Here is a 12,544-nt window from a genome sequence, read left to right as displayed (position 1 = left end):
TAGGGCATGATCCAAGAGCCACTGTTTGATTGCTTCTTTTGCTTTTTGGTACCCAAGATGCAATAAGGCTTGGGGAGAAAGACCATGATCCTGGAGTTTCCCCTCAATTGCTCTTTGCCAGGTTGAGCGGTGACTATCAACAGGAATCAAAGGTGCTAGACCTATTAGGTTGAAGATGAGTTTTAGCCAGTAGGTGAATGTGAGCAGCCACATGTGAGTCTCCAAGGGGATCAGCCCGGTCTCTAATCTAAGAAGGGCATTCAGGATACACTGTGGGACTTCAAGGATCTTTCACAAGAGCTTGGATTGTACTGCTTCCAGTGAGTACCTGTCTTTGTAGATACAGAGCCAGGAGCCATATCAGAGCTGAGATATAACCTTTCCTTGGAAGACCTTGATTGCTACAGGGACAAAGGAGGAACCTTTTGTGAAGTAGAATTGTAGAATGGTGGAGGATGCTCCGTGAGCAGTCTCTGCATCGTACAATGCCTGAGCTCTCCAGTGCCCAGATGCCTGTAGATTAAATATTCCAAGATATTTTAAGATTTTGGTTTTTTCAGTGTTATGGCCCTCTATTTGCCATGTATAGATTTGATGTTTTTTGGTGAAGACAAGGACATTTGGTTTTTTGGTCATTTATTGCAAGCTGCTCCTCTTTGCGGTATGTAGTGAAGGCACGGAGCGCTCTCCTGAGGGCCACTTGTGCGTGAAATAGGATGACAGTATCATCTGCGTATAGTAAAGGAGGAATAATTTTGTCAGCAAGCTTCGGTGAATGGAAGTTGGATTTCTTAGATGTTGCACCAAGGAGCTGATATAGTAGTTGAAAAGTAGAGGGACCAGGATACAACCCTGCTTGACTCCTTTATCCAGTGGGATCTTATTGGAGAGATGGCCTTGAGGACTTCATCTTACTTTTAGACAGTTTCTTCCATGCAGCGAGCAAATAAGTATGTAGAGTCTTTGGTCTATTGAGGAGTTCTCAAGCTTTGCCCAGAGCCTATTCCTGGAGATACTGTCAAATGCTGCTTTGAAATCCACAAAGGCAGCATAGAGCGCACCATTTGGCTTAGAGCTGTACTTCTCCTCAAGATGGTACAAAATCAGACACTGTGGAATGGCCAGCTCTATAATCATAATCAGGGCTCATTTGGAGGCAGAATGCACCGGAATGGCGTTCCGGTAGCTCTGAAAAGAGGTCACATGGGTTTTGGCCCCACCCACGTGATTCCTTTTCCTCCTGGCTGTCCTCATCTTTAGCAGCAGGCTCTGCTGCTTTATTTTCCGTTGTGACTCGAGGGAGAGAGAGAGACAGAAAGAAAGAAAATGAATGAATGAGTGCAAGCCGAGTGGGGCTGGGCTCCAAAGGAACATAAGCTGCTTAGAATTCGTTCTGCTCTGCTGCTTCGTTTATTTTCATTTGTGACTCATGGGGGGGGGGGGAAATGAGTGAATGAGTGCAAGCCGAGTGGCGCTGGGCTCCAAAGGAACGTAAGCTGCTTAGAATTCATTCTGCTCTGCTGCTTGCTTTATTTGCATTTGTGACTCGTGGGAGGTGGGGGGGGGAGAGAAAATGAGTGAATGAGTGCAAGCCGAGTGGCGCTGGGCTCCAAAGGAAAGTAAGCTGCTTTGAATTCATTCTGCTCTGCTGCTTGCTTTATTTTCATTTGTGACTCATGGGAGAGAGGGAGAGAGAAAATGAGTGAGTGCAAGCCGGGAGGGGCTGGACTCCAAAGGAGGGTAAGCTGCTTTGAATTCATTCTACTGCTTTATTTTCATTTGTGACTTGTGAGAGAGAGAGTGCATGCGTGCGTGCAAGCAGGGCTGGCTCTCCAGAGGAGGGTAAGCTGCTTTGAGTTCATTCTGCTTTAAGGAAATACCTGGAGATTTTTGGGGAAAGGGGCCTGAGGGGTGGATGGTGCCTTCTGACACACTTCCAGTGATGTCAGGGGGTGTGGCATATGTTAATGAGATATGCTAATGAGTTCCTGCAGTTCTTTTTCTAGGAAATGACCCCTGATCATAATTAACATTTCTATAGCACTACATCATTTATGTAGCATTTCTATATGGCAAAAATCTTCCCAAACTTTATCAAGAGCTTTGAGTATCAAACTGTTTCCTGGGACAACCAGATTCAAATCTCTACTCTGCTATGAAGTCTGTTTGCCAATTACACACTCTTGAGAATTGAACTTAATCATGTCTCTTTATTTTTCAGCTTACATGCCATTAAGGATGAGATGTTTCTTAGACAATCATTGCGTCAGTCAGCAAGATTTAGACACCCAACACTTGCAGATCGGGTATGCAAAGACAAGACACCCTTTGTTGGGTTGGGTACATTAACAAGGGCAGCAAAGTTTTATTTTTGCAGACTTCTGATGATGGGATTTTCTAATAGGCAAACAGGAGGTCAGAACTGGGCTCATTTGGGTTGGCACAGCTGCAAGCCGATCACAGGGAAAAAAACTAATTCCAGACCTCTGTACCAACCCAGATGACATTCACCGGGCTCATTTTTAAGGTGCCAGTAGTCACTCAGCATCTGGTTGTTTTTCTGTTCCATTGTCACTAGTTCTCTATTTCTGCCAAAGGGAGTTAAAACAAGCCCAAAGGCAAACAAATCAGGAGTAGGATCAAATTCTGTAATTTGATTTTTTTTATCTTACTCCTTCTTGGTCTCCTGGTTGGAGAGTGTGGTCTTACATAACAATATTAAAGTTCAGCTCAATTATAGCACTTGCTTTCTACAAACTTGTAGTGTGTTGCTTTGCAAGCCAGAAAACATTTAACTGGTATTCTGTATGTTCCTTCCAGACTGCTGCTCCTCTTTTTATACAGCATCCTCTAGAGAAAAAGGGTCCAAGTTCTTTATATATACAGTATCCACCTCTGGTACGTTGTTTGTTTGTGTGTTTGTTTGTTTGGCTGATTATATATATATACTTGGATTAGTGTAACATCTCTGCCCACACTAAACTTTTGATCAGTTAAAGCTAGAGTTGCTTTGTTCCCAACTAAGTGCACAGTCCAGAAGAACTAAGAAGAGAGCTACTGTAGCATAGTGGTTAAGTGGCTGAGCTTTGAATCAGCACTCTGCTAGTTCAACTCCCATGACTGCCGTGAGGTCAGCAGGTGGCCTCAGATAAGCCACTCCTCTCAGCTCCAGACCCCCAGCTGTATTGTGGGGATAATAAACTGACTTTGTTCACCGCTCTGAGTTAGGTACTAATCTGTCTAGAAGGGTGGTATATAATCACACTGTTGTTGTTGTTGTTGTTGTTGTTAACATGCTGAGTCTGGGACATCTCTCTTCAAGTGAATTTTGTTATTTGATCTTGATGAATATAACAGACCGGGCATGGGTCTCATGACTGACAGATGCCTGTACTCCAGGACCTTTCTGCATGCCTGAAGGTCTGGGACCATATGTCTCCGCTCCATTGAGTCAAATCATTGGTCTACCTGGCTCAGTGCAGCAGCTCTCCAAGATCTCAAGAAGAGTTCCATAGCATCACTATTATGAAGCTCCTTTTAAGAGGAGAGACCAGGGACCAAACTGGGAGCCTTCAGCCTGTGAAGCTTCAGAGTTCTTGGGTAGGCCATCCTTGCTGGGCCAAGTCAACCAGTGTTTGTTTGTTTATGAGAAATTCTGGTACCAAATGGAGTCTGCAAGATTTTGTCAGGATAAGCTAAGCCAATTATACAGAGGACGTAAAAATTCTCTTGTTTTGTAGAACTAGTTTTTCCCATTATTCTCCATTGCAGTGCTTTATGATGCCTAGAATATGTGCATTAAAGTCACCATCATAATGAGCCACAAGTATTCATAGGTGTACTGCAATGCATTTCCTGAAATTTAATTGGGACAGTGGTCTTTGCGTGGGTTTTAATGAGAAAATATGTCATGTTCAGCCGAAGATATCTTCTCGGGAAGGTATAGAGATGAATGAAGAGGCCTCAGAGGGTGCAAAAACTCCAGTTACAGTAGAAATTCCCAGCGTCTATGAGGGTGGTAAGTAAAGATGTTTCCTAGAAGAAGTAAAACATACTTTAATTATACGTGACGTAAGCTATCTATCTTGGCTATGTTTTAACATTCTAGTATTTTGTTGTCTCTCAACACAGTTGTATTAAAGCTGCCTCACCTGGTGGGGAAAAGTCCAAAATTACATAGTATGGGTTGGATGTAACAGCAGGCTTGCCCACCTGTGACCAGCAAGCTGAAGGTATCTTAACATCTTAACGGCCATGTACGGCAGCTGGCGGGGGGTTCCATAAACAGGCTGTTTTTTCTGCCTGTACAAGAATGCAAAGTAGGAGTTATCAAGTACCTGACAAATCAGAGAGCATATCTGGCACGGGTCACCAGCTAACATCCCCATCCTATGCACGTAAATCTCTATGTTGGATGGATGGACAGGTAAGCATGTCTGGGATTATAGTCTCAGCTATAGACACCTGATCAATAAACTCAATCATGATTTGCTCTCTTCCTTGCTGGGCCTCCCCACTCCCCATTATCTCTGGCTGATTAGTGATAAAGCAGGATAGTCAGGAGAGCATCTAAGCCTCTCATTGTATGATAGAAACCACAGTTTCCTTCTATGTACTCAAGAAGACTTTTCTCACGTTCCACCTAGCAAGGTGCTATTTGCACTGTAATCTTTAGATACAGTCTTAATGAGCAAGAAAGACGCGGATCCCTAAGATAAACGAGCTGAGCAACAGTGACTCTTTACGGCAGCTGGTCAATAAGAGAAAGCTCAAACACAAGTATCTGATGCACAGAAGAAACACTAATTATTCTGTCAGATTACTCTGTTTGTTTCTATTTCTAATGGCTGTTGTCAGCCCAAGAAGAAGGGGTTAAGAGGAAGGTCAGACAAGACAATTCCAAGCCATGACAAGGAAGTTTTAATAAATTTGAAATCCATATCCTACTTGGTATTGTTAACCCCTTTGAAGCATGAAACTTAGAAGTATGGTTGTTGTGGGTTTTCCGGGCTGTATTGCCGTGGTCTTGGCCAAGACCATGGCAATACAGCCCGGAAAACCCACAACAACCATCGTTCTCCAGCCGTGAAAGCCCTCGACAATACAAACTTAGAAGTGTTGTGTATATGATTTAGCTATTGATATTCTCCTTGGATTAGTAGAAAATTTCAGCAGAAAACAAAACAAAATTGCAACATCCAAACTGGGGGAAAGTACATCAGAGTGAGCCACCTTGAAGTGTATTTGTGGCTAATCTTGTATAGACCCCTTGATAGTTAACTTTCTGCTCCTGAACCTATAATTGTGGAGGTAAACAGACCTGGCAATAACAAGCCTGTCCCTTCTGGAGGGGCAGACTGTACCTACCCCTGCTAAAAGAGTAGAGGGACACTACCCTTCTTCCTCTCTGATCCATGTGTAGTTGTCATGGCAGTCACATAAATGAGAGTCTAATGATTAAAAGCACTTAATTGTTCCTTCCCAGATATCAAACACCAGAGTTTCAGTCTTATTTACAGAGAGAAAAACAGAGGGACTACTGTGCCTTTCAGATGGAACAGCTCATTCCACCAGTTGCCCTACTGCTTCGCAGAGCTTTGTAGCTCATATAAGTCACAAATGCCTAACAATTCCTTCTCACAAAGTTCAGAGTACATCTTTTCAAATATGCTGATATGGTATCTACCTGTGCATTTCAGTTATAAGAAGAGAGGATGCTGTTAGGAGAGTTCATTGACAGCTGAGTGTAATTCTTGAAAGAGGCATGCATCAGTCCCATTTATCTTCCATAGAGCCAATAAGTAACTATATTTTCTTTTGGTTGAGAGTGTCATTCGGAAGACATACTGTCCCTCCTCATCCCCAGAGCTACCTTCATAATGGGGAAGAAAGGTGCCTGTTGCTGGTGGCCAGGTTGCAGGTTTTGTCTGTTGCCACCCCTAATTGCGGCAATGTATATTTCCCCTTTAGATTGAATTGTATTTGTAACCATCACTTATAGACATGTACTCCAGGACGGCATCAGGGTCGGCACAAAACATGCCTTGGTCCCTGGTTCTGGAGTGAGAACATAAGAGCATAAGAGAAGCCATGTTGGATCAGGCCAATGGCCCATCCAGTCCAACACTCTGTGTCACACAGTGGCCAAAAACCAGGTGTCCTCAGGAGGTCTGCCAGTGGGGAAGGGACACCAGAAGCCCTCCCACTGATGCCCCCCCAAACACCAAGAATACATCACTGCCCTAGACAGAGAGTTCCATCTATACCTTGTGGCTAATAGCCACTGATGGACCTCTGCTCTGTATGTTCGTGAGACAAGATCTTCTCTTACAGAACCCATGCTGAGTCTTTCTCAATAGCTTTGTGACCTTGTGAGAAGAAGACCTTACCCATTGTTCACTACATATCCCAAATTGCAGGTTATTTTACTACATTCCACAGAACTGAGTCTCTGTCTTGGTAGCTGTCCTATGTTCTGTTTCTTGAACATGTTTGAAATTGGCTTGTATGTATATTGGTTCTTATTCTTTTGTTATGTCTTATAAACAATACTTTTAATCTAATCTGATGATCATACTCAGATTCTCTATTTTCAATTGCTAATTTGCATTAGAATCATTAGTCTGTATGTACAAGTGAATTGGCAGTGCTAATATACAGGGAATAAGTGCTGACTGCCCACCTTTTGATTTAACCACTGTAATAGTGGGGCTCCAGGATGTTAAGGAATAGCCAATTGGCAGTAAATGTGTACTAGAAGGACCCCTCATAAGTATTTGCCAGTGCATACCACGCCAGCATTCCTCCATGAACTTTATCAGAACCAACTCAGCACCTTTTGATGAAAATGTTTGCACCAGCAAACCAGATGACTTTGTTTGCTTTTCAGAATAAGCCTTTAAACATTTTGAAAATACGTAAGATTTGGTTGTTGTAAACATTATGCCTGTATTCCGTTCATCATTGTAACCATTGTCTAGTTTTTCTTTTTAAAAAAGCAAAAGTTCACTTGACATTTAATTAGTGAAGTGTCAGATAGTGGCAATTAAATTTCAGCAGAGTCTGCTACTACCGACATGACAGTATCACGAGAGAGGAGGATTTATGGGGCTTTGGCTTCCAATCATTCTTCTTCCGAGCATATTTATTAAGTGAACCAGTCTCTTGTGCTGCTTTCAGCAAAAGGCATAGGAATGCCGAACCACAGACCTGTGGTGACAGTATCTTATTGAAACATTACAGTGATAACTTTATCAGCAGTATGTGACATGGGGTGCCATGCAGCCGCTTTGAGGGTCTTCATCAGAGGTGTCTACAAACGTTTCAGATAAATTGTTTGTTTTGAAAAGAAAACCGATGTTTCCTTAGCTCTTATACCTGCTTCATTCTTGGATTTAAATTTTTTAAATATATATATATATTTCAGTGTTACAAATTTGCAGGAAGCTAAATGCCCAAATTCCCGCATTATCATTACTAGTGACACTTTAAATGGAATTTTTCATTCAGACTTTGACATTAAACTAGAAAGGCCCTTTGGCTGTGACCATACAAGCATAATAAATTGTGTATGTTTGTGATACTGAATGAATCTGGCCCATATGCTGCGTGGCAAGGCTACATGAATGAAGCATTTACCAAATCAGGCCCACCACATGAAACAGAAAAAACAATCTTTATTCATGGTAACTTATCAGTTTCAATTAATCAACCTTAACAATGGAAATTCTGATGTGTTCAAGCAACTTGAAAGCAATAGGTCATCTCCAGGGCAGCCATGTTGTGTCTTTGTGCCTACTCCTTCAAACAAAGCGACATCTCCAATAAATGTCCATACACAATTCCATATTGCTGGCTTGGGCACTTTTAAACATCTAAGCACACCTCCGTCTCTAATGTGTCTCGGTCTGTAGATAGGTCTGGTGTTTGCTTGGGATTTTGCCATCCCAGATATAATTGTTTGCTAGCATTTTGGAGCTCTGTTACGTTCAAACAAAGGAAAAGACATTTCCATTGGATGACCATCCTTTCAGTTTCTCTGCTGCTATGTGAATAAGCATTGTGCAGACTATTCCAGTGGTATTGAAAAGGGGTAACCATTGGTTTGATTTGGTTACACGGTTTCGTAAAGCGCTCCCTCCCACTGCCTTAGGGTCTGTGAAAGGTCTGTGACCTGTTTAGAACTGCCAAGTGAAATGTCATGTCGCCCCTCCCAAATGGGAGTATCTGCATTCATTTGATCAGTATAAAAAATGATTGGGGATGGCGAGATCAGTGCTTTTGAATTGCAATTTATAGCAGTTTACAAAAATGCACATTGTTGGAAAAGAAAACATGGAAGTGTTTCTTTCTAAATTGCATTACCTGTGAAATGTCATTAGTCTTTTTAGGATATTTGCATCCAATTTTTGCTATGAAACTGAAGAAAGGCTTGAATGGAAGAAACTGCCTTTTCCCCTTCATTGTGTTAATTCTTACTGTTGTTGTTGTTATTTTGTATTTAGTTTAGCATCAGGATATCTGGGGAGTGAAGCTGTTCCTTCTTTTGCAAATTTCAGCTCTGTCAGGACTTTTAAAAAGACAATTGCATGTAGCAGTAATTTTCCAGATTATAATCATATTTTCCTACTGAAGAGTTTGTACACAATTGTTATTTAAATGCTTTCTCCGTTGTAGGTGTGAACTTGTTGCTTACAGCCAGATTCGTCGTTTGCACAACTTAATCCTTTCCAATCCCCCTGCCCCGTGCATTAAATAGAACACTTCTAAAATATTTAGGCAATTTGTAAAAATAATGTGTTGCATTGGGACTTCTGAACAACGTCTCGTTTGCAAATGAAAATGCTAGTCATTGATATAGGGGTGGAGATGTTCCTTCAGTTTATTCCTGATTTGTAAGCTATACATTGCATAATGAATGGTGTATATTATAATAATATAATCTTTGAGTTTTCTTAATCTGGGAGGGAGGGTTAGCATTGCAGATGTGTGGGCAACCAGCACATTCCAAATGGGCTAGCTGAGGCCGTTCAGCAGGAGGCTGTAACTGGTTTCTTGCCTTTTCGTGCAGAAGAATGGGGAGCTGGCTTGTCTCACCTCCCAACCGAGGTTATTTATAGGGATTCCCTTGGGGACGCCGTGGGCACCTGCCTCCCAATCTCTGGAAGGTTCAAAGTAGGACAGTAGTATTTCATTAACTGCTGCATTGGTAGTGTCACCTGATTAACTGCAGAGCCTGAAGACTTCACTTGCCGCACAAACAGCGATGTGGAGAGAACAATAAGAAGTTTGCACAGCAGCTGGAATAGGAAGCAGCATGTAAATGAACACACTATGTGAAAGGAGAGGATCAGCCCCTTTTCTATGGTTCTCCCCTCTGCCTGAGAATTCTAAGCTGGATCCACAATAGACATGCCACTTTTTTTCTTTTCCAGACCAAAGTTTCTGTTTTTAATAGCTGCATCTGGCAGAAATGCAACAAGTGTAACTTTTCCCAGCATGGAGTACAGAGGTGGAGGAGGCTGCACCTGCTGAATTTCTGCCTATCATGCAGCTGTTAAAGGCCGGCTATCACTGCATCTGTTGAAACAATCTTTCATCTGGCCTAGTTTAACGACCATTTCACTTGTTGCAAAATTCCAACACAGAAGTGCCTTTTCTGGGTTCAGTTTGCACAGATCTGTTCCTCTGCTTTCCTCCAATGCAAGGGCAGTTTCCTCGCAATACACACATTACATCCAAAGAATATGCCTTTTGGCAGATAAATTCACTTCCAAGAGCAGAATGGATTGTTGGATCCCAAACTTATGCAAGAATGTTCTCATAAGTAAACTTACCTCCTATTATTGATATTAAATCCAGCAAGGTAGCTGGTGTTAAAGTTTGTTGCAGCAAAAAATAAGCATGATACTTGTGGCACCTTAAAGATTAACAAAATGTTATACCAACAAATGTTTGGGGACTTCTTCAGATGCTATGAGATGATGCTCTCTCAGATGCTCCCTATGCAATCATTTTATGCAAGGTGTTTTTTTTTTTTTAAAAGAGCAAAGTTGAGGGCCCAGGGAACGAAGGAAGTTCAGGAAATATACCATAACTAGTGAATGGTCTCTTGGTTTTTTCCTGATTAGATTGGAATCTTACATGATTATATTTTACATTGTACATTTCTCCTTGACTTCAATTTCCCTCCCCAAACTACATGGCCCTTTGACATCAATTTTTCACCCCAAACCGCACGTTTCATTGGCTGACCTTGATCCAGTAGTCTCCACCTAGCCACCTTCACAGGGTTGTTTTGAAAATTTAAAAAACCAACTTATCCCATTTATTTGTGCTCGTTGGAGAAAAGTGTGATACATATGCCTGTGTTGGGTTGCAAACAATATTTTATAATTAGGTGTGGGCTTTCTTTTTAAGGGTACATCTTGTATAGGGCTGAGGAATCTCGGGCTTTTTATTATTTTTTATGTATGAAAAGGTGTCATATTCTCGCTAAAGGATGCAACAGGAAACCATATTCTAAGATTTTTTAAAAACTGCAGGCTGAAATAGGCATTGATCCTCCCTTCTCAATAAGCTTATGTAACTACAGATAAGATCTTAAATTGTGAGTACGATGCAAGAGTAATAGAAAATGGTTTATCTTGAGAAAGATTTCAGAAACATGCAATGTCAACACAACATTACTAAGGGCCAGTTCACATGGGACAGACAGGTGGACTGTCAACATGTTGTATGATAGGATTTCCATGCTCAGAACTTAATTCCCAGGTATGCATGGGCACAATTCAGATTGGGACTACAGCATATGGAGAGAGAGGGCTTACACCCTAAACCATTTTTAAAACTTGGAACAGCTCCGGAGAGCCACGATTTACCCCATTTGGGAAACTTAGATATTCTGGGTGCTACAAGTAAGTTTCCGCAAAAGGGCAAATACCAAGTTGCCAACTAGCCTGGAGAAAAACACCCTGTCCCTTTAATAGAGGTTTAGTGGGCAGCTGAAGCATTTCATGGCATGGACACATAAATAACATCACTGGGCAAATAATATCCCTTTAGAACAAGCCTTTATTAAAGTGACAGGACACTTTTTTCTCCAGGCCTGTTAGACGGCAAGTACAAGAGTGAATGGAATTGGTGAGAACCTCTCAAACCAGTAGACAAAAACATGGCACTGGGGAGGAAGCTAAAAGTGCATTGGGGGACCATAGAGGTCAGTACAGAACAGTAAAAACAAACACAAGGGCCCAATATGTATCAATATATTATTTTCAGTTCTTTTTAATAGTATAAAACTAGAGTATCAAATGTGCACCAGTTTGTTATCAGTCCACTTTGAGAGGCAATAAAACAATGCAGTCAAGACTGCATAATTAACAAAGAACATAAATCCTGATCCCTCTTTCTTCCTAAGTAGATGCAATTGGAAAGGGGTGTCAGTGCTTCTTTTGCCGCCGTTGTGCTTACTGGTCAAAATGTAGAACTTGGGAAAGAGCCACCTACTTACAGATCCAGGGCTGCCCACCAGTTTTCCTTTTCTGTCTGCAAATTAAAGGGTTAGTTATGTATCATTTAATCCTGTGTGTGTTTTCTTGGAAGCAAGTTTTCACAGAATTCAACAGGCCATATTCTTGAGTAAGCACAATGAACTTTAGTTTTGTAATTTTTTTAAAGGAAAGCGAGGCACAAATGAAATCAAATGCATAGAACAAACACACACACAAATGCAAGGAAGGCAGCCAAGATTCCTCTGAGGTCCGTACCTGTAGCTAATGTGAAAAGAATAATGGGGGAAATTACTCTGTCCAGACATCATTCATCTATTAGACTTTTATCCTGTCCTTCTGCCAAGGAACTGCACACGTGGTTCAGCCCTTTGCCAGGTTATTCTCTAGCCGCTGAGCTGAGAGCCAAGCTACAAGTGACGCCTGACACAGGATGGACACTTGTCAGCTTCCCTCAAGTTTTGATGGGAAATGTAGGCATCCTGGTCTTGCAGCTGTAATGGAGAGCCAAGCTGTAAAACCAGGACACCTACATTTCCCATCAATACTTGAGGTAAGCTGACAAGTGTCCAACCTGCGTAAGGCATCACTTGTAGCTTGGCTCTGAGAGTAAGGTATTGGACCAAGGTCACCAGTGAGCTTCATGTCTGAGTGAGAATTTGCACCCTGGTCTCCCACTCTCACCACACACTCTCAAACCACCTAAGTGATCTTCCTGGTCTTCCTTGGTAGTGCTGAATTTGTGCCTTAGGGTGCTGCCGGCTTTCCTAGGTTAATTCCAAGCACAGTGAAGGGGAAGAATGGAATGCTTTTATCATGATTCTCAGCAGTGGAGAGCTACTTAACCACCAGGAATACTCCATATTAAACCCAAGGATGTAGGTTTTAGGTGTTTATTACCTTTCCTTTCTTTTTCTCAGCTTCAGAGTCTGATGAAGAAGTGGAGGAGCTGCCTCTCCCACCATCACCGCTTTCTTCCATACCATGATAGTAGGGCAGAGCCACCGGTGGAGAAAAAGAGAGCGAGAGTGGTG

General features: G+C 41.9%; 1 protein-coding gene across 1 annotated transcript in view; it reads left to right on the top strand.

The window, feature by feature from the left end:
• The window catches only part of C11H10orf67 (chromosome 11 C10orf67 homolog), a 57,959-nt gene extending 45,415 nt beyond the window's left edge, over positions 1-12,544 (top strand). Inside the window, exons 14-17 of the mRNA XM_054990955.1 lie at positions 2,222-2,306; positions 2,821-2,898; positions 3,919-4,018; positions 12,431-12,544. Coding sequence (XP_054846930.1) covers positions 2,222-2,306; positions 2,821-2,898; positions 3,919-4,018; positions 12,431-12,498 — 331 coding nt within the window. The 3' untranslated portion in view covers positions 12,499-12,544. The remainder of the gene's footprint in view (positions 1-2,221; positions 2,307-2,820; positions 2,899-3,918; positions 4,019-12,430) is intronic.

The sequence above is a fragment of the Eublepharis macularius genome, chromosome 11, assembly GCF_028583425.1.
Source record: "Eublepharis macularius isolate TG4126 chromosome 11, MPM_Emac_v1.0, whole genome shotgun sequence".
NCBI classification, from domain to species: Eukaryota; Metazoa; Chordata; class Lepidosauria; order Squamata; family Eublepharidae; genus Eublepharis; species Eublepharis macularius.
This window is presented reverse-complemented; position numbering and strand designations above follow the sequence as displayed.